Source organism: Elephantulus edwardii, unplaced genomic scaffold (assembly GCF_000299155.1).
Source record: "Elephantulus edwardii isolate Elephantulus edwardi_28Jun2011 unplaced genomic scaffold, EleEdw1.0 scaffold00472, whole genome shotgun sequence".
Classification (NCBI taxonomy): domain Eukaryota; kingdom Metazoa; phylum Chordata; class Mammalia; order Macroscelidea; family Macroscelididae; genus Elephantulus; species Elephantulus edwardii.
In genome coordinates, this window is record NW_006400222.1 from 464,397 (window position 1) to 487,181 (window position 22,785).

The 22,785-nt window shown below is 48.5% G+C and overlaps 1 protein-coding gene across 1 annotated transcript in view; it reads right to left on the minus strand.

Moving 5' to 3' along the window:
• The window catches only part of FARP2 (FERM, RhoGEF and pleckstrin domain protein 2), a 124,529-nt gene that overhangs the window by 12,965 nt on the left and 88,779 nt on the right, over positions 1-22,785 (minus strand). The window contains exons 9-16 of the mRNA XM_006902934.1: positions 21,758-21,921; positions 21,087-21,155; positions 20,540-20,597; positions 17,997-18,246; positions 4,699-4,874; positions 1,093-1,182; positions 748-881; positions 562-643 (exon numbers count right to left, since the gene is read on the minus strand). Of these exons, the coding sequence (XP_006902996.1) occupies positions 562-643; positions 748-881; positions 1,093-1,182; positions 4,699-4,874; positions 17,997-18,246; positions 20,540-20,597; positions 21,087-21,155; positions 21,758-21,921 (1,023 nt within the window). The remainder of the gene's footprint in view (positions 1-561; positions 644-747; positions 882-1,092; positions 1,183-4,698; positions 4,875-17,996; positions 18,247-20,539; positions 20,598-21,086; positions 21,156-21,757; positions 21,922-22,785) is intronic.

The window sequence follows — 22,785 nt, forward strand, 5'->3', positions numbered from 1 at the left end:
TGGAGGTGAAGTGTTGTGGAGGTGAAGTGTTGTGGAGGTGAAGTGTTGTGGAGGTGAAGGGCTGGAGGTGAAGGGCTGGAGGTGACATGCTAGAGGTGACGTGCTAGAGGTGATGTGCTGGAGGTGACGTGCTGGAGGTGAAGTGTTGTGGAGGTGAAGTGGTGGGAGGTGAAGTGTTGGAGGTGAAGTGCTGGAGGTGAAGTGTTGTGGAGACGAAGTGTGGCGGTGACGTGCTGGAGGTGACGTGTTGGGAGGTGAAGTGTTGTGGAGGTGAAGTGGTGGGAGGTGAAGTGCTGGAGGTGAAGTGTTGTGGAGACGAAGTGTGGCGGTGACGTGCTGGAGGTGACGTGTTGGGAGGCGAAGTGTTGCGCAGTGTTGTGGAGATCAAGTGTTGTGGTGGTGAAGTGTAGGGAGTGCAGTGTTATACAGGGTGAACTGTTATGGGGTGAAAGGTTATCGGTGTACACTGTTGTGGGAGGTCAGCACTGCCGTTACTGGGGAGTTTGGGGGACCCCCAAGACTCGCGTACAGGTTATTATCCTGTGGTGTGGGCCACGCTACCTGTAGTTGCCGCATGTTCCTGAGGAGAATATCCCCAATCTTGAGGTGGCCGCTGCGTGTGTGGGCACCAGAAGGCCCCTCCCTGATGACAGACCAACAGAGAGGGCCGGGGGTTAGAGCTGGTGTGGGGGCAGGAGGGGTGGTCCGGGCAGGGGTCCCCCTTCGGGTGCTCAGCAGGGGCATTACCAGAGCGTTAGCCTCTGCTCCAACTCTCGCAGGAAGCCACGGTGGAACTCGTAGACGGGGTCGATGCTGGAGAAGAGCAGAGTCTGCAGGTCCTGGGGCATGGCGTCCTCCTTCACCACCATGCTGCGGAACCACTGTGGGGAGAGCTCACTGACACCCTGGCTCCCCCACACCAGACCACAGCACCCCAGGGACAGAGGCACCTCCAAGGGCCACACTGCTGACTGGCCGTGTCCAGGACCCAGTGCGGCCGCTCAGCCCCGCTTCCCGAGGACATGCTCCTGTCCTTGGTGTGAATCTGTGAGCTTTCTGAAAGTCAAGGTGGCCAGGACTCGGGCCTCGTACCACAGTGAGGACCTCCAAGTCCTTGAGGTAGGTCTGTTCTGTGGCCAGGATCTCCTTTGCTATGAAGTACGCCTGGTCTGTGGGTGCGCACTGAAAGAGAAAGACATGGCCACAGGAGGTTGCTGCTGGGCACGGCCTGTACCAAGGTGAGGCACTCACAGGTGAGGCAGTCTGCGTCCCCTGGTGTCCTTGCCACACGCTGTCTGAGCACGTGAAGCTGCTCTGGTCACCCCCCACCCCCACCCCACTGGGCTCGTGACACTGCTGCCGTGACAGCTGTTCAGGACATGAGATGTTGGCAACCAGGACGTGTGCCATGTGTGTCCTCCATCTCCCTGTGGGTGGCCTCAGTGCGAACTGAGCACCAGCTCTTCCGTGTCTCTCCTAGGGTGGCATGGGTGACAGGTACACAAGGCACCAGCGAGTTGTGAGTCTTGGCTCAGGTGAGACATAAGATACTTCGGGCCTCTGTGTTTGTAGGGGGTATCCCCTCAAATCTCCAAAGTTGACTACTACCCACACCATCACTCTGCAACAGTCCACAGGCCAGCTTGAAACCCAGGTGGGCATCTCCCAACGTGCGTCCTTCCTGCCCTGTGTCATTATGCCTGCAGCCCACGTGCTGTCTCAGTATCCAGTTCTCTTCTGGGGCTCCTACTGCCTCAGACTGAAACCCCTAGATCCTGAGAGGCCCACACAGATGGACCCAGGGCACCATTCTGTGCTTCATGATAAAAACAAATTTTAAAATTCACTTCCCAAGAGTTCTCCAGTGCGGAGGAGCCTAGCTGGGTCAGGGATGCCCACACTCTGTCTTGGTGCTGGCCTGAGACCCCACTTGAAATATGCAATCTGCAGGCTGCCTTCCTGGGCTTGAATGGAAGCTGCCACATCCCCCCGCGGGAAACCAAATTTCAAACTAAATATTAATGAAAAAGTAAATGCTGTATCAGGATATGAGGGAGCCGGAATTCCCCCTGGGACAGGTCACAGGGGCTCAGGGCCAAGGCAGACCTTGGGCATTTTTCACAATTCTTGGATTGTATTTGCTAACCCCTTTCTCCTAAGTAAAGCATAAAGTTTTCAATAGAAAGAGCTCAGCTTTACTTGCATAGAATTCTCTTGTAATTTGCTCCTTGGCAATTTTCAATAAAGACACAGGGAAGCTGGGTTGCCCCCCTGCTTTATGCTGTTTTCTCCTCCATTCTGACAACAGCTCCCCAAGGTGGAAGTTCAGAATTAGCACCTCCAACTCTGAATATGAGTTTCTTCCTTGAGCCCCCTCCCTGAGAGGTGAAGCCACCTGAATGCACCTGACCAAAGGCAGCATGGCCCGCAGGGGGTCACTCCAGAGCCTGGGAGTCTCCATCAAAGGCAGTGAGGTGCTGAGGCCATGAGGTCTGGAAGGGCTCCGGGTCAGTGCCAAGCAGACCTCAAGTTGGGCACACAACACTGCCCCATCCCACAGATGGCTGCTGGCCATACCGGCCATGGGGCAGAAGCAGCCCCGAGCTGGCTGAATGGGCAGGAGGACGCCAGGCTGCCTGTGAGGCACTGGAGCAGAAGCCACCACCTTTCCATCAGAGCCCTGGAGCACTGTTGGCCCTCACAGGTCTCTGTTGGAAAGGGGACACACTGATGGCCATGGCGCCTCAGCCTGCCAGGGCTCTGAGGGATGAAGCTGCAGAAGGTAAAGGCACAGACAAGATGGGTCCTGGGCTCTGCAGGACCTGCCCCCATGCAGAAGGCACCTGGACACACTGCCCTGCGAGGCCCAGGAAAGGAGGGCTCTCAGCATGACCTGGCCTCAGCTTCTGCCTATTGCAGCTCTGCTTCCTCCAGACCTCTGCCTACCAGAGCTTCTGTCTACTGGAGCTCTGCCCACCATAGCCTCAAGGTTCTCCCTTGCCAGCCTACGTGCTCTGCCCGCACAGATACAGACATGCTGCCGTGAGCATGCTGGACAGACAGGGAAGATAGCAAGTCAGGACAACCACCACAAAGGGATAGACCTTAGTGGTCCCCGTGCACATGTGTGAGGCTCCCTGGCACCAGGAGCAGTCCTCCCCCGGCCAGGATGTAGCCGCTAGCCTCGGACCTAATAATATATGGGGACCACAGCCCAGGCGCTTAGGGACTGTCCTCTGTAGTAGCTCCCAAGTCCTAGGGTGGACAAAGAGCCACCAAACCATCAACCACTTCTTGTAATAAAGTCACATTGCTGCTGATGACGCAGTAGATTGAAGGCGCTAATGTTTTCTATTTTGTTGAGTGATGTAACATAAAATTCTGATCAGGCCATGATCTTTCTGATCACTTGCTATGCTTTCAAGATCTGGACAATAAATAAGAACGACAGGAGAAGAGTTAGCACCTTTGATCTGTGGTGTTGGAGAGCACTGAACATCCCATGGACGGCCAAGAGAATGAACAGATATGTCTTGGAGAGGGTGCAGCCAGAGTGCGCTTTGGAGGCACAAATGATGAGGCTTCCCCTCACATACTTCGGGCATGTTGCTAGGAAGGGCTATTCCTTGGAGAAGGTCATGACGCTGGAAGGGTGGAGGGTCAGCAAAGGAGAGAAAGACCCTCAACCAGGTGGATTGATATGGTAACTTCTGCAATAGGATCTAGCGTGTCAGGAAGCAGGAGGATGGCACAGGATAGGACAGGTTCAGATCTGTTGTTCATAGGGTCGCTATGAGTTGTACTTGACTTGATGGCACTTAACAACAATGTAAAAGTCATTCCATGGATCAGGGCTCACACAGCTTGGCCCTGGCCATTCTATGCGGGCAAGGCCTACAGCATCCAATAAGATGGAGCCCTGTCCCTGTCACATGCAGGCTGGTCCAGTGGAGGGTTCATGCCCCATGTGGAAACGCAAATGTCCAGGGACAGAAAGCCCCTTCCCTAGCTAATCCAGGAAGTACCCACTGTAGGCAGCCACTGAGAGCATTCTCCTTCCCACGTCCTCCAGCCAATTCCCTCCTCACCTGTTATGCTGACCATCCTCTTCTCCAACCTCCAATTCCCTGGCCCCCTGTCTTTTTCTGTGCCATGCATACCACCCAAAGCGTGGCTTCCCCATCCCTTAGGCTAACTACAACACATGTACTTGGGATGACCAGAGACCCTGGCGGGGTCTCCCCACGGCACTGCAACCATACAGGCACATGGCCCCCTTCCTCCTCCACAGATGAGGACCCCTGTCCCTTCAGGCTCCCTCCTACACTGTCCTCCATCCCCAGCCCAGGCTCCACTGGGGCTTGCCCTTACTGACTCGAGACAAGGCTCCTAGGAAGCCCTCCTCTGGCATCTGACTGGTTGGTTTTCAGAGTGGATGTCCCTTGATAGGAGAGTGGAGGGCCCTTCTATGTACCAAGGACCCAACCCAGCACCAGCTCCTTGGGGCGGGGACCTGTCTGTGGGATGCACAAGGGCCCCAGCCAGTGGCTACCTAGCTCAGAGCTCTCTGTGTGCATGGGGGGCAGTGAGAGCCACTACTGAGGAGCTGATGCCCTGCCCTGGCTGCCCCTACCCCTTCCGCCCCTCGCATCAATCCAAGGAGGAGTGAGGAAGGCCTGTGTCCCCCAGAGTGCCCACCTTGTGTGCTGTCTCCTCTTCATCATCTGTCCTGGCTCCTGTGTCACTGAGGGCAGGGCTCAAGAGGGGAGATGGGCCCTGCTCACCTGGGTTCAGATTCACCTGAAACGCAGAGTAGGGGCCCAGTGGGTTCTTGTGGGTGCAGGGAGAAGGCTGAGGCGTCTCCATGGAAAGACCTGGAATGGGAGTAGAGACATGAAAATGGCTGAGGCTGGCTCAGACCTCCCACTATTCCCTGACCCTGGCTAGATGGTTCCATGGCCTTGTTACTTTGAATGCTTCCAGAAGGCATGCATCTAAAACCTGCATGCTGTGCAGTTTTACTCAGGACATAAGATGAAAACATACAAAGTCCCTGCAGATACACCCAGGATCACAGAAGCCTCTAGGCTGTCTGGAACCCCTGGGACACAAAACCCAGCAGCCATGCCATGGATGACTGCTCATGTGCCTGCTGTGACAGCACTGGCTCAGTGGACACTCATGAAGGACTCTGCCTGTTTCAAGGCAGACCCACGAGAAGAATCAGGTTGTACAGACTCACGCAGGGGAGCTCTCTTGGCCTACTGCGTGGGGAACTGTGCGTCACCACAAAGCAGGTGGTTCATGATCACTAGCTGATCATCAGAGAGAGATGGACAATCTCCTTTGTGAACTGCAGTCTCTGAAAACCCGCTGGAGGGTCAGCAAGGAGTCATTTCCAACTCAACAGCACTGACTGAGATTTTAAAACTTTCTCTCAATTTCATGATCTGAGTTTTCCCTGAGGATTTAACTCTGATTTTCTACATTTATACCACTGAAATTATAACAACTTTTTGCTTCTAAAAACATTTGGCCTTGACTAGATAGAACCAAATCTGTGGCCCAAGTCTAAGAAGCTAGTATACATTTCTAGTACAGACATGATCTCATCTAAGGTTTTATTAATTTCTTTTTAATTCTCAAAGGTTAATTTCAAATGTTTGTTTATGGAAAAGTGGAACCTACTAAATATGAAAAAATTAAAAAGATATTAAACATTTCCCAGGATAACTTTAACTGTGTTGTCTAAAACCTATGTAGTTTACCTTAAATTAAAATGTGCACTGTCTTAACATGGGAGCTTGTGTAATTCCTGACCACAATCGCACACCTGAGTCATAAAAGCAGAGGGTCAGTGTCACCTCCCCCTGGATCTCCAGGTGCATGAATATCACCACGGGGTCTCTTTAGCCCAGCACTACTTGCTCTAAAGCAGGGCTTGGGATGATTGCTGGGGACTTGTGATCTAAAATCCTGCTGAGGGAAGTGAAGTGTGTCTGTGGGCAGGTGATTAATGCAGGAGTGACCCTGCATTGCATACGGCCACCAGATTGGGTGTTGAGCCCAGGGCTGGGGTGGTGGATGACCTGGTTTTCACATTGACAAATCCTGAAGTCTGAAAAGACCACAACATGGTCAGTACTGCTGGTGACAGTTATGAAAAGATCTTGACAACCAAGCTCCCCTCTGGAAATTTCCACAATGACTTAGGTCTGAGACCTGGGAAACAGTCTTTTCTGGGAAAACCTTGATAGTACAACTACAGGAGATTATTAACAAACACCAGTTTATTAGGACTTGCTTTGATTACACATCTAGTTAAAATAAGCTAAGTGACCCTCAAGTTTCTCTCCACCCCAAACCATACATGGACATCGTGTCTGAAAGAGGAGTAGAGGGTTCTGGGAGCCCCCGAGAACGAGCCATTCCTGGGCTGAGGAGAGACAAGTGCCATGAATAAGATGGTGAAGATTTCTCTCCAGAACACTGTCGGTCACTGATAGGTCAGAACTGCACTCAGAAAGCCTGGCAGCTAGTGACCGCAGATTCTTCATGGGCGCATGTTCAGTACATAGCAAGGAAGCTCCCCCACTCTCATGCTGCCTGATTGCCCTTCAGGCGTGTGTCCATGGCAGGCTGGAGGCTGCCTACCTCCAGGTGGGTGTAGAAACCTGACCTCAGCCTGGCTGACTTGTTGGCTCTGGCATTGCACAAGGCACTAAAATCTGCTTTGGGGTGGCAGAAAAGGCATTGGCCAGGGTGGAAAAGCAGGGTTATGAAATTAGGAATCAATTCTTACTAAAGGACCCCAAAAAACAAACTGGGGGCCTTGGTCAGGACAGAGAGAGAAAACGCTGCTCAGCTGCTGGTCTCTGCAGAGACCGGGAAACGTACTTCCCCAGCAACACACACAAGAAACGGACAGCGCACAGTGCCCTCCTGACACACACAGGTCACCTCTGTTCCGCACGTAGGAGCGGGCTCTTCAGGACAGACCAATCATTCTCATCAGAAGGCTGGGGGGGTGTCTATGAGATTAAAAGCAACCATTTGATATTAGAACTGCCTATCATTCTACTGTTTGCAATGGATAAGTCATTGATAGTGCAAAATTCAACCATCCTATCTCCAGCTCCATTTCTGTCACCGAGTCCATGTTTTCCAACTACTGAATCTTCTTCTCTGTTCTCAACTTTTGCATTCCAGTCACCCATTCAATGACTTATTCATTGCAAACACATTTTTTAAGAGACATAAACGCAGGTTATACACATGGATCTCACTTGATGGTATGCATAGGAATCAGATTGATTACATCTACAGAAAGAACCGCTAGAAAAGCTCAGTATCAGCTGTGAAACCTAGGCCAGGAACTGATTGTGGAACAGACCATCAACTACCCATATGCAAGTTCAAGCTGAAGCTGAGGAAAATTAAACCGAATCCATGGGAACCAAAATATAACTCTGAGTCTATCCCACCTGAATTTCAGAACCATCTCAGGAACAGGAACACGAATGAGCAAAGAACAGATAAGCTGTGGGAGGATATCAAGGGTATCATCCAAGAAGAGTGCAAACGTTCATTACAAAGACAGAGGAGGAAGAAAAGACCAAAATGGATGTCAGAAGAAACTCTGAATATTGCACTGGAGCGTAGGGAAGTCAAAGCACAAGGAAGAATTCAAGATACTAAAGAGCTGAACAGAAGATTTCAAAAGGCAGCGTGGGAAGACAAAATAAAATATTACAATGAAATGTGCAAGGAGCTGGAGTAAGAAAACCAAAAGGGCTGAACTCGCTCAGCATTTCTTAAGCTCAAGGAACTGAAGAACAAATTCAAACCTATAATCAAGGATGCTTTAGGCAGAATATTAAATGATCCAGGAAGTATTAAAAGAAGATACAAAGAATATACTGAGTCACTGTATCTGTATTGAAAGGAATTGGCAGACACAGAAGAATTAAATGAAACAATATATGAGCAAGAGCCTATGGTGATGAAGGAAAAAGTTCAAGCTGCTTTGAAGGAAATAGCAAAAACTAAGGTCCCAGGAATAGATGGTATACTAATTGACATATTTCAGCTAACAGATGCTGCCCTGGATGTGCTCACCAAGTTGTGGCAAGAAATCTGGAGAACAATCACCTGGCCAACTGACTGGAAGAGACCTATATTTGTTCCCATGCCAAAGAAAGGTGACCCAACAGAGTGTGGAAACTATAGAACAATGTCATTGATTTGACATGCAAGCAAGATTCTACTGAAGATTGTCCAAAAACGACTGGAACAGCACATCAGCAGAGAACTGCCGGAAGTCCAGGCTGGGTTTAGAAGGGGTCGTGGTACTAGGGATATTGTAGCTGATGTTAGATGGATCTTGGCTGAAAGCAGGGAGTACAAGAGGAATGTCTATCTGTGCTTCATTGATTACACAAAGGTGTTTGACTGTGTGGATCATAACAAACTGTGGCTGACTCTGAGAAGAATGGGAATCCCAGGATACTTGAGAGTGCTAATGCGAAACCTATACTTGGACCAAGAGACAACCGTCAGAACAGAGCAAGGGAACGCTGCATGGTTCAAAATTGGGAAGAGCATACTCCAGGGATGTGTCCTGTCTCCATACCTTTATTGTTTGTTTGTTTTAAATACCTTTTCAGCCTGTATGCAGAACAGATCATCCAGGAGGCTGGGCTCTATGAGGAGAAATGCAGTATCAGGATTGGTGGTAGATCTATCAACAATCTGCGATATGCAGATGACACAACCCTACTTGCTGAACCTGAGGAGAACCTGAAGCGCTTGCTGCAGAGGGTCAAGGACTGCAACCTTCATTATGGATTGAGACTTAATGTCAAGAAGACAAAGATTCTCACCACTGGACCAGTTGGCAGCATCAGGATGGATGGTGAAGAGATTGAGATTGTTCACAGCTTTAGTTTGCTTGGCTCCACAGTCAACACTCTTGGCACCAGCAGTCAGGAAATTAAAAGACGTATTGCGATGGGAAAATCTGCTGTTAGGGACCTCTCCAAAGTGCTGAAGAGCAATAGTGTTTCTCTGAAGACTAAGGTGCGTCTGATACAGGCCATGGTCTTTGCAATCCCTTGTTATGCATCAAAGAGTTGGACAATGACTAGCGAGGATAGAAGGAGAATTGATACCTTTTAGCTTTGGTGTTGGAGAAGAGTATTGAGGGTACCGTGGACTGCTGGGTAAACAGATTCATCCTGGAGAGGGTTAAACCAGGCTGCTCCTTGGAGGCAAGGATTCTGAGACTTCGTCTGATGAACTTTGGACATGTTGTAAGGAGAAGACCGGTCCTTGGAGAGGGACATCATGCTTGGGAGGGTGGAGGGCAGGAGCAGGAGGGGAAGGCCCTCTAGGAGGTGGATTAAATCGGTGACTGAGACAATCGGGATGGGAGTGTCAGAGACAGTGCGACTGGCACAGGACAGAACAGAGTTTAGGGCTATTGTACATAGGGTTGCTATGAGACACAAGTGACTCGACGGCACATAACAACAACAACAACAACATCATCATCATCATCTACTACTTCATAGAAACAGCCAACTCACAACTTTGGGAATGGATGAAAAAATACCATGAGCCAACACTAAAAGTTTCCTTTATGTTTGTCCTCACATGAAACTAGACGTCACACCTGCTCAAGTTATACACGTGCAGGTCCCACACCATGAGAGGCTCATCCACGTGGGCTGTTTACATGAAACAGCTCAGTCCTGCTCTACCTGGGTCAGGATGGTTCCACGATGACCCAGACTCATTCTGTGTCATCTGCTCCTGTCTCAACTCCTAGAAAATCTGACCCGGTTGTGTTCACCTTCCTGCAGAACAGTCCCTATTCTCGGTTCAGGGGATCAAAGACGGACAGTGCCCTTAGAGGGAAAGCTTTCACACATCTATCTCATCCCTTGGTGCCCATGTAAACTCTCCAGTGAAATATCTTAAACCATTTACCCCGTAACAGCAGAGTGGTCCCAAGAAGCAGGTGTCCAAGAGCCAAGCAGGCTTTGCTTCTGGACTGAGAGGTCTCAAATCTGACTAAAAACCGCAAATTGCAGAACAGTGGTCATTAAGGAGGATCTGGAACAGAGCATAACACACCCCTACTTCAAGGCTGTCACAGTTAACATGTGGCCTCACCCTGCACACCTACCCTATGGTCAGGGCCTTCATGGGTACAGTGTCTTACAGGCTGCCTCTTGGTCCTTCTGTTTGGCTCTAAATAAATGAGATTGTGTGGCAGCACTATGGTTAAGATATCTGGCTACTAACCAAAATATCAGCAGTTTGGTGCCATCAGTCCCTCTGCAGAGGGCAGTCTGTCTATGAGGGTTACTGTGGCCGAAGCCAGCGGAAGCAGCTATACTGTCCTGTGGGGTTGTTGTGAGCAGAGCCGACTTGAGGCAGTGGGGTTTTTTTCGGATTAAGAGCAGATCTGCTGACTTGCCCCGTGGACTCTGCCCAGCGTGGTCTCCCACCAGTGCTACGTCATGCGTGGTGCCCGAGGGCTGCACGCTGGTGCCATGAGCAGCAGCAGCAGTGTTGGATCTAAGGTCTGCCTTACTGATCCTAATACTGGAGTGACAGAGGGAAGGCCACAGACCACTCAGTAAACTAGATTGCCAGGTGGGGTGCACCAGCAAGGAACACTGAGGCTCAGAAACGTCTAGATCTGAAAGAAATGCTTCAAAGTAGTGTGGTGAAATCCAGATACCACGGAGTGCCTCAGCAGTCAGGAGTCCCTGGGTGGGCCCAAGTGGGCCCTGCACCAGGGCTCCAGTGGCAATGGGAGGTGCTTCAGGGGGTACACCACTGGCTCTTCCTACAGTGATGGCCCTGCCCATGTGCACAGGCAGCCATGCCTCCTGAGGTGACCAGCACCCGTGAGTGCCCAGGGCAAAGCGAGCTGCCTGTTCACAGAGAGTCCCTTCTGCCCATGAGACCAGTGGAGCCTGTGTCCCACCCAGCACTGCCTGTGGTCAGTGGGGTCCAGGGCTGCCAGCAGGGCCAGAAAACTGTGCTGGGCTTCACTGAACCACCAGTGGGAGCTCCAGTGAAAGCTGTTCAGGACATGGGTGGCTGTGAGCTCTGGGTCAAGGCCTTTCGTTATCTACTCCTGAGCTTGGTAAACCAGGCAAACACCTCCTTCATTTCAGAATTCAGATCAGTGGCACTTGTCCCATGTGCAGTCAAGAGGACAGGACAATGGTCCATATCGTCTGTGCTACAAACACGGACTCACACACCCTGCAGCCACAATAAAGATCTGCTTCATGACCTGCCCAGTCACTGGCCACACAGGGCAGGGATGACCATGCCTGCCCATTGCCTACCTGACCACACAGACCATGATGGGTAGGGCCTACCTGGTGATGCAGGTCAAAGGTCAGGGCTGGGAGAAGGACCCAGACCCCACTGCCATATGGCATGAGAAGGGGCCTGGCCCGAGGGTGTGCGGACAGAGCATTGGGCAGGGAAGGATATGTGAACTGATTGTGGATGATGTAGCTGCTTCAGGGGCTGAGAGGTAGTAACCTTTAACTTGTTTAAATCAAACCCATAAACAAGCAGAGGGGAAAAAATAGTTAAAAAATCCGTTATTTAAAGTCATAATAGGTATTTCCTCATTTTATTGGATAAACAATTAAAAAATTCTTAGTTAGTACAGATTTACAGATGACAATTTCAATAGTCAACAAATTTTACAAGTACCATGGACCAGACAACAAAAACAGCATCTAAAGATGGACACATTCAGGTGCAGAGGGAGTGCCCACACACTCCTGCCTATTCCAGGGGTGCAGATGCTGCTGTGTATCAGGCAACTGTAGGCAGGGACTGGGGGAGGAAATGAGTGTCCCCCAAACCCCACCCATCTGTGACAGTCTTCTGAGCATGTGGCCCCAGTGCGGGGTCCGCTGACTCAGCGTAAAGCTTGAGAACACGAACACCTCTGCTTCTACAGGCAGCTGTGCCCACCACACACTCGCTGGTATCACGGTCACACCACACGTGTGTACTGCCTGTAACCAGGTGTGATATGATGCAGACACAGCGCTGGCCTCAGAAACGTCAAACGCCTACTCATTTGAGCCAGCAGGGAGCAAATGACCTCTTGCAAAAAGGGCTTAACCAACCCTTTCATATTGAACACACTTTTACGTAATAGTGTTCATCAGGGATCGTTAACACATAAATGCAAGGAATACATCCTAATCTAATTCCATTTTTATAAAATTTCTTTAAGAATTTATAAGAAGGACACATATCAACATCAACTAACTAAAAACACAGCACACATCATTCCAGATGTTTACTACAGCAACTTCCAGAACACTTAGAATTACTCATACACGACTGATCAGAAATAAGAACTTTGGACATTTAACTAGAAAAACAGATTTGCTCTACATAGAGCAGTGTGAGTTCCTCTTGGACGAAGGGGAAGCTGTCTTGTCTGACTGCCTCATGCTGCCCCTGCATTGATACACTTGGCCCCATGAAGCAACAGAGGTCAAGCTGTTTCCCAGAAGCTTCCTATTGACCTTTCAGCCCTGCTCTGTAGGCACTCTGAATGTTCAGCACTTGCCTGCAATCTGCTTCCGACTGTGACTGTGGAATAATGGGAAGTGTCGCCAGAATAGAGAAGGTCTAAACATGCACTTATACAGCACTGGGACTCTGGTGTCAGGACTGCACCTTGAAAAGCCATCCCGGATCGCTTTTTGGCCAGTTGGCTAAGATCAAGTGAAAATACAGACAACATGAACAGGGACTCACAAACAGACGCACTCAGGCCAAAGGCGGGCAACCCACTGCTTGCTTATGGAGAACACACCACACCATCGTCTAAGCTCATTGGTAAAACCAGACTGCCACAACTCACATGGAGAGTGTGATGAAAGGCACAGGACCTTGGGCAGCAGCTCAAGAGAAAGCTGTAAACTGACTTGTCAGTAAACTGTCTTGCTGTGAAGAAAAAGTTGGAATGATGAAGTCTATGATTAACATTTTGAACAAATAAAGTCACTCACTATTTCTCCAGAGCTTGTCAAAAGATCAAAAGAACTGAGCAGGAATGTATATGTCACCTGCACTGCCTGATGGAACATTTCGATGCTGGACTTGTCCTGACTGCATTGTCCTGTGTGGAAGTCGCCAGCCCCAAAATGGCCATCAGTGGCCCCTGCTTCCCGTGACTCTAGACCTCGCTTCCACTTACTGCAGGAACAGGAGGTACAGGTTAAAGGCCCAGTGGCCAGTAGTGAGCTGCAGGACTCTGGACAGCTGCTCTGACTATTCCATAGTGCTACAAGGGTATGTGTGTGTATGTGCACATCTGTGTGTGTGTGTGTGTGTGTGTCTTTTAAGCAAGAGGAAAAAGGGGTGATCAGTACAATATCATTAAAGAAAAGGAAGACATGAAGAGGTGTATGAGTTACACAACAAAGGTAACCACGACAACATATATAATCGTGCATCACCAATAATGATACAAGCAAGCAGACAGGCAAGATCAATGTACTACAGGCACACAAGGCTATACCCATGAGTATACGGACTTGACAAATGAGATTTCTTCATATACATCTGTATGTGCTGTAAATAAATTCATGTATATAGTAGAGCATACAGGGAAAAGAGTCAGAAATTTCTTACCATAATCAAATATCCTGAGGGAATGAATTGGGCTGGGAGCTCAGGATCACAGCCGCAGGGATGACAAGGTCTACCAGCGTAAAGTTCACAGGAACAGTGTTCCACATCCTACTGTGATGAATCACTACTGAGGTCTTACACGCTTCCAAACAGCCATCCGAGGTACAACTACTGGTGTCTCCTCCTCCAGGAGAGTGAATCAGATCAAACACTATTACTCCAGAGGCCTGAAGGACAATGAACCCATCAGTACCCAGACTCTGGGAGCAGAAGACCTAGACAGTACCTAGTCATGCCTGCTGAATGCTCTAGAATGGACCAGAATATCAGGTCCTGATTGAGTGGGAGAAAAATGTGGAACAAGACTCAAATTCATAAAGAATGTAAGGCTTGCTGTTCCAATAGACTGGAAGAACTCCTGAGACTATGATCCTATGTCACCCTTTAAATCTAGAACCCAGAAATCACCTGTAACTCAACTTTCAGACAAACAACAAACAGGTCTCTAATGTGATCAATAATACCAGCTTCTAAGTGCTTCTTAGAATCACCAACCAACTGCAATCAAAAGGACAGCATTTACTCAGGGAAAAGCTCAGACTGAGACAGGCTTGGAAGCAGGAGGGACATCCATTTCCTAGACATGCCTCTGGAAACTCTGTGAACATAAAAGAAATGAACATAGAGAAACGATGATTGCTACAGAATAAGGTTCAGATCTTTTGTTCATAGGGTCGCTATGAGTCATGCATGCTCCACTTGAAGACTTAACAACAGCAACAAAGCTCAGAAGGGAGGGGAGCTAGGGGGGACAGGAAAAAGAGTGAATGGGAATGAGGCACACAGGGAGGAAGTGGGGGAAGCACTGTTATGCTGTAGGAATTGTCATCAGTAACACAAAATAGAATGTGAGTCATTGCATGGAAAACCATTTTACTCTGTAACCTTACACACAAATCACAATAAAAAGTTAAAAGAGAATAAATGCAAAAAGAATGTAGAAATAAAATAGCTACATGTGGTAAGCGGATTTGTGTTACAAATCTGATTTGAACTCAGTATTAGAAGATGTTTTTAAAATGAGAAATTTGCTTATGCTCTTGCTACTTGATGGTATTTTGAAGATACCACAGGCTTAGCAAGAAAGTGCTCCTGGGTCTCAAGAGACACTGAGGAAAATCATTTGCTGTCAGGGGTCTGTCCGAACACCAGCTCAACAGAAAAGAAGACAGGGATGTGCCAGGCAAAAGATCCCACACCTTGTGCAGAGAAGTCAAGAGAGCTGGCCCATCACACATCTTTTGTATAGTTTGAAAATTTACTAAATAAAAAGTTAAACAATCACCTCCAGAAAATTAGGCTTCATTTAAAAACACAAAATAATTTGGTAGGAAGCAAAAAACAGGACAGAGTCCTCAGAATTGGCAGGTGAGGGTACATTTGTTCAAGGACCTGGGTCTCCTCTCTGCCCCGCTTCCCCTTTCCTCCCCACAGGTCCTGAAGCTGCATGAGGAAGCAGCTCCCCAAGTTCTGCAGCAAGCTCAGCTCGCCCCAAGTCTAACCTGCTGTCAGGGCTATCTGGGAACCTGACAAGTACTGAGACGCCTCACGGGGCACTGACGCCAGGCAGGAGCTCAGCAGGGAGGCAAAGAATGATTCTGTGCTGTGTGAATAGAGAGGCTGGGAAGAACTCAGATGTGTGTGAAATGAACACCCACCAAAGGCCTTAAGGTCAGTGTGGAGAGGGACACAGGGTCGGTCTGAGTCCGGCCAGTGACCATCTTTGTGGTCACACTGATGCTGCCAGCGTACAGCTGTGAGCAGGCAAGCTCAGAGCCTATACCCACTACATCATTGTGTCAGGCCAGCCTGACAGCAAGAGATAGAGCCAAAAGCAACAAAGCGCTTGCATGGTCCAGCGCAGGGGAACCAAAAGTCAAGACTGATCAGAGGATCGAGGAGACCACAAACATGGGAAATGACTCGGGAGATTAGGCCTGATGGCATCTGACCAAATCTAATGAGGTCAGAAAAGACTACCAGGTTGCCAGATGCCAATGGAAGCTTTGAGACTCCTCCTGCCTGTCTGGCCAAACCCTGCACACATCCCCTAGGTGAAGAATTGGAGCTACTTACACAGGAAAGGAGATTCAACATTCAGCATTGCCACACAGCACACTGGAAGAAAATGAACCTTCATCTAGAGCACTGCTCTATTAGATAAGACCAGAAATGACTAGAACAACCGCAAGCCATTTGCTGGGCTTATTGACAGCTCCACCAGTGTGACAGGCACCAGCCACACCGAGGTCTTGGCTGGGGACAACACACAGACACACGTGTTCTTGTTCCTCAAATGCTTGACCCATGCCAGGGATCTGAGTGAGCCTTTAACATCGGGCCAGACCAGCCCCCACATCCCTGTGCAATGGGGTGAGCTGCCTGGGCTCTGGAAGACCAGTGGTGTTCTTGTGGCCTTCCTTGCTGCTGTAGGAGCCACCTGATCCTGTCAGTAATGGCTTCCAGACAATTTGTACCTCAAGGAGTTCATGGATGGCACACTGGCTACTGTGCTTGGCCGCGGTCTGAAGCATGGAGGCGGCTAGGAGAAGGGTCTGTGACCTGTCCTGTGGTGGGACTGTGATGGGTTGTATAGAGGGAGGACTTCAGACACCTGTGCACTCGGGGAGTTCCCAGGTGTTTCCTGTGTGTAGCTTATCACGTATTTAGGGTCTTTCCTGCAAGTGCATCTTTCCTTCACCTCAAAGAATTAGAAGACAACAGCTCAATGTCTTCAGAGCACACTGTAGACCAAGACCTCACATGATATCCAGAGCACAATGCATCTTGGGGTTTGAGTCCGTGCTCTGGGTCGCAGTCTGACTGCGCTGAGATAGGCAAGCTCCATGCAAAACTTAGCAGCGTGGCTCGGGCAGTCAGAGGCAGGCTGCTGTGCGGAGAGCTGTGGGCTGGGTACCATGTCTCTCACAGTAGTGTCAAGGAGACTTCAACCAGACTACTGAAGACCACAGGAGAGGGGACTGTTCAACATTTAAACTGTGCAGCACCAGTTTTCACTTGAATCACAGTAAATGCCAAGAACGTAAGGCTATAAAGACCAAGTTATCTGCCTTCCATGACAGCAAGCAGGAAAAGACTCATCTGTTTTAAACTAGATTCATAGATTTAACATTGTGGAAATTTCCATTCTTCAATATTCAAGAAAGTATGATTAGGGAATTAGAAAAGAGCTGGCCAAGAGGCATTACATGGGGTCACTTCAACACCTAAACAAAGAACCCTGGGCATGATCCCCACTGAAGGGTGGTGAGAGCCTGACAGGGGTCAGTAGGGGGTTTTGTCAAGCTGCATATCTGGAGTCACAATCTTTAGATTACTCTGCAGATCAAATGTGAACCTCTCTCCAGGGGCCTGTGTGAATGGGGTGCTGAAAAACAGGCTGGCGTCCAGGGGTGCCTCAGCCTCTGAGTCCCATGAGTCTGTGTCTGAGCTGCTGGAAGCCTCAGTGGCCGTGGGTGGGTAGCTGAGTTGCTCCAGCTGGTCAAGGATGTCCGAGAACTGGAAGGCCGAGCTGCACTCTGAGCGGATTGAGCAGGCAGGGAAGTTCACTAGGGAACTGGCCCCAGACTGGCTGGCCAGCGCACTGGTCAGTGGCATGTTGCTCAGTGAGCTGCTCTCAGAGCGGTTGTTCCGCAGCGAGCTGGTCTCCGAGGTGCTCAGCAGGCTCTGCATCAGACTGGCCTGGGCCTTCACCTCCAACAGCTCGCAGGTGTCCGAGGGGTGCGTGTCACCATGGCAGCCACCATCTTCCTCAAACTCAAAGTCGTCATCCACATCCATATCGACAGCCTCGGTGGAATACCTGTCTGGACTGGACTGCAGGGACTCTAGGTGTGGGGACAACGATGGGGACACCAGGGGCAGAGCAGGTGTCCGGGTGTCCTGCAGGGCCAATAAGCCATAAGGGCAAGAGAATGCCTCAGAGCCCCCAGCAAAGAATGAGGCCTCTGTTGGGTCATCATCTATGAACTCCTCAGACACCTGAAGCTGAGGGTTTGTCAATGTGAAAAGAGGACCCCGGTGACCAGCTGGCTGGCCATGCTGGAGCTCCCCATTAGAAAGCAGCACACCCAAGACAGAGTCAACCTCACCACGGTCATGGCTGCCAACTGCTGCGTGCTCCCTTCCCCCAATCCCTGCACCTGTGGGTGAAGTCCTGCTACAGGGCGCCACTGGACCAGTGGGGCTACCACTCCTTCTGACATGACCAAAGCCAGCACCTGGGCAGGCCTGGGGGGCTGGGGGCCCAGGGGGCCAAGCCGTGTCGGAACCTCCAGTAGAGCCTGCACTGCTCCTGTCTGTAGCTCCACTCCTGGCAAGGAGCACGTGGGGGTCCCGAAGGGAACAGCTGCTGTCCATAGAACTTGGGAGGCCAGGTTGGGCCACCAGGGAGGTAGGCACAGAGTAGAAGGAGGCGTTTGCTGAAGACAGGGAGGCAGGCGTCCTCATGCCCTCGGTGAAAGAAATGCTCTGGGGATCAAGATTGAGGAGACAAAAATGAACACATAAAATAACCACTAGAAAGCTCTGAGGCTAAGTGGTACCACCAATACAGCATTTCTATCTAGCCCTGACCAAACCCAGCTGCAAAAGACTGAAGACCTGGGAGCCTACTCATCTGTTTACACACGATGGCCCCACCTTCCCCATGCAATTCCCTACATGTAAAATCAAACCTCTGGCAGCATGTGCTGCCTTGGCAAGCAGGTGCCTTTTGTTGAGGGGCAGAATATACCTAGAGGAGGCTAGTCCTCTCACCAATGGGACCTAGAGGCCCAGCGCCCATGAGCAAATGAGATCATTCCTGTAGCTCAGTGCTCACAGCTAGCAGGCACGCTAATGGGAGGGTGAGTCCTCTCTGGTCACTGCATGTCACTTGTCCTACCACCCCCGAGCACCATAGCATCATTAAGGGTGACTGGACCACGGTGTAAGCAAACAGTACAGGGCAATGTTCTGTGCAGGGCAAAGTGTGCACCACAGCAAAGGCACAACAACTAACCTAGAAACAGAATCTCACGGGCACAGTGCACACGACTCATTGGTTTTCAAAGGGTTAGTTGCCTATCACCCTTTCAAAATCACATTGAATGTTCTCTTGTATTTTTTTTTAAAAAAACCAATCTAAGAAAATTGGAAGCTGAAATGTAACTCTTTATTCAAACTTTGCTATAAAATTTTAACTCTGGAAAGGAATAATCAAAAACATATTTTAATTTTAATGTATTTAGCAAGGCCTTCCTAAGGTGGAAACAACTAAAAGAACTGAAAAATGTTTTGATTTACAGAGTCCAATTAGTGACAATGAAAAAATGTGGGGCACTTGAGCTTTAATACTTAAGGCACAAGTGCTCAGGAAATTCCATGATGGCAGGAGTGACAAGTTCTAGTGGTCAAACCACACAGAAAACGCCAACGTGGTTAGGATGCAGCACTACACAAAAACACTGAGAGTCAGTGTAAAGACATGCCTGCTGGTGGGAGTGGACAGGTGAAGTACAACACAAGATAGGGCTTGGGAGGAGCTGCGGTGTGTGGCAGTCACTCTGCTCTGCTCCTGGGAACAATGAGCAGCTGCCAGCACATTCTGGTCCACTCTGCACTGTTGTGTGTGTCATCATCTTAATAAAGTCCTCATCAGCCCAAACATTCATGAAGAGAAATTTGTTCCTGTTCACACAATAGCAAGAAATTTTCCCAGTTACTACACACTCTTTCTAAACAGAGGCTTTCAAGATTACCAAGAATTCCACAAAGTGAATACAGCTTAGGGAGGCCAGCCTCTGGCTTAGGGTGGGCATTCAACAGCCTATCAGCTATTATCAAAGTAGCATTCACTCGATTGTTTTCCTGACCACAAAAAGCAGTATGTGTTCACCGCAGGGAAAGAAGAGCCCTGCAACCTCGTCCCTCGGAGATGGTGTTTGCCATCTCTACAGCTTTTTTCCTATGGACATCTATCTACTGGTTTTTTATTATCAAAAGGAGGATCATACTACGTAAGGTGCATAAGGCTGCTTCAGAACCTATGTATTTTACTTCATGTGACATTTGGGACAATTGTCTGGGTCACTCAACAGTCTCCCAGCACTCGATTTTAAGGCTCCATCAGAGTCTATCAAGTGGGCAAACGTCATTCCACACCAACGGCAGCTATTTAGGATTTTTAGTATCACAAGTAACACCACGGTGCACATCCCAAGGCATAAAGTTTCTGTTTACTTAGGGCTCCTTTATATAAACTAAGTCCCAGAAATAGACCTGCTGCATTAAACAACACATCTAATTTTAAGACCCTAGTGACAACATTAAGGAGGCCTGGTAGCACATTAGTTAATACATTGCCACAAATGACGGCAAATATATTTCTAAGCACAGTTGGGTCGTCAATTTAGAAAGCGTGCAGCGATGTGTTAAACACTCAGCTGCTAACTAAAAAGGTGGTGCTTCAAACTCAGCAGCTGCTCCACAGAAGAATCACGTGACAGGGGGTCTGGAAAGGGTTACTACCCTGGGAACCCAAGGAAAAGGGTCACTATGTGGAGGAAGTGGCTCTATGGTAAAGGCAGTGGTTTCTGTTTGTGACAATACTGTTAGATTACTTTCTAAGGGTGTAGATGAGAAAAAACAAACAAAAACATGTGCTATCTTTAAAAAAATATGTTAGAGGAGAAAACTGGCCCTTATATACCATCATTGGCCCTATTACAAGATGTTGCTGCCACAGCCACACTATCTATGATTTGACCAGAGAGGGACTGACCTGTCTGGGTACATCTGTAGTCAGAGCTCGGGTAGACAGCCGTGTCCTGCTGTGCCTTCTGCAAGAGAGTGGACAAGCTGTGAGCTGCCAAGTGCAAAATCTCCTGATAGAAGATTTAAAAGCCCATTCCACTGCCCTTTAAGAAAAGCCTGTGTACAAGTGTGGTAAGACACACGTGACCAATTACTCTGATAAAGCTCCAGAAGGCACTGGATTAGAATAGAAAAGAAAATGGGAAAAATAAAATAAAAAGTATCTGCCCCAACAGTTATCTAACTAGACTGAAGAAAAACTCTGCCCCACTAAGAAACAACATTCTCAAATTCAAGTCTCCCACTCTGTAAACTATGCAGACTTTCTGGAAACAAAAGGCAAAGTCTGGAGAGAGAGTGCCAATACACTACCTTCAAAAGAAAGCAAACAAGCGCAAGGGCCAAACACATACCTAATGTATTTGAAATAATCTTTACACAAGTAAAGGTTCAAAATATGGAAAACATTTATTTTAAAAACATATACTTTATATCATAAAGACCATAGATGTCACCTTTCATACGGAATTTTCTTCACACCACTGTCTTTCACATAGTCTACCAGTTGTTTTTGAGTTCTTCCACTGTAAATAAAGGTTCAAATTAAAAAGATAAACTAGGAATCCTAAAGTTGAATTTTCAGTTTGAGAAAAGGAAATAGAAGACTTGTCTTCTTCTTCCATAAACACACACACACACACATTCACACAAACTTGCTTATGTATGTGTATATATGTATAAACATACACATACATGCAAACACACATACGTATACACACACACACACACACACACACACACACACACACACACACGTTCTTATGTATTGTCTAGCTGGAACTGACCCACAGCTGACCCTCTAAGCAGGTTTTCAGATAGTAAATTTCATGGGAGTTAACTGCCCATCTTTCTCCCACAAAGCAGCTGGTGGATTCAAATCATGTACCTTTAGACTGGTAGGGCAATTCCTTACCACTAAGCCACCAGACCTTCCATACTTACTTAATATTATGCTTTATAAATGTAACTGATTTGATAAGGCAAGCCTCCTAGGAAGCCTATTTCCCCTATCTTATTTGCTGTATTTCTCTAGTTATTATCATCTTACAACAGCTGTACTATACCTGAAGGTCTTCAGAATATTAACATCTTTCTTATACATACTGTAGGCCAGGGCTAGTCTTACCTGTATCGGAAGGAAGAGCCCCGGCTGAAGAAGACTGCTTTAGCTTTTGGCTTAGGTTGATCAAAAAGTCTAAAAAAGGTGTGATATTCCACACAAATCTTCCAGAAATTTTTACATTCATCTCTACTGCCTAACAAAAATTCCAAGGTATCCTGGTAAGGGCCCTAGAAGCAAAACAAGATTTTAAGTAATCAATTCCAGAAAAACGTATTAGACAAAAGAAAGTAAATTTAGAAAATGGTTCAGGCAACAAAATGCCAAACTAAGAGCAAGAAGGTTCTTTTCTACAATGCTGTGCTCGTGCCCAGTTCAGCAGTACATACACTAAGACTGGAACATACAAAGAGCAGAGCAGCATGGTCCCTGTGCACACAAATTAGTGTGCACTAAACTGTCCCACAGTTTTTATAAAACCATTACTGTAGAATGAGTCTGAGGATCCAAGGAAGGGAAGGTGGAGGCAGAGGGGTGAGGATAGGTGATAGGGTGGGTGGCAGGGTGTTAATCATAGGGTTGCCCAATTCGATGGGTGGAGGAGTGAAGGAAATGGGAAGGCTCTTCTGTGAAAAACAATATATTTGAACTCTGTAAACAAATATTTTTCTTTAAAAAATGCTGTGTGCAAGTGTTCTGGCTCCATTTACTCAGTTTCTAACTTGGATAAGGAAAACTCAGTGATGAATCACACACCAAGCAGAAGAGCAAAGCGTCCCCTACACCTATGGGGGCGCCAAAGGGCATCTCTGGAGCCTACTTTCTCCACCTAGTGAGTACAGCACCTTCCTCACCAGAGTATCTGTGTGACTTCTGACTCATCTGCTGTTTCCTGCAAACCTGTGAGGCTTTGTGTGCCCTGGCAGGGCAGTTCTCGAGGCTCACAAACGTCACCATGAGGAGACCTCGGACACTTTCACAGGATGACACCCGAGGTGGAGCAATGTGCTCCAAGCCACCATCTCTCACAGAGACGGTAATGGTGTGCCCCCGACACATCTTCCTCTTAATCTAAGTGCTAAGGACATCACGTT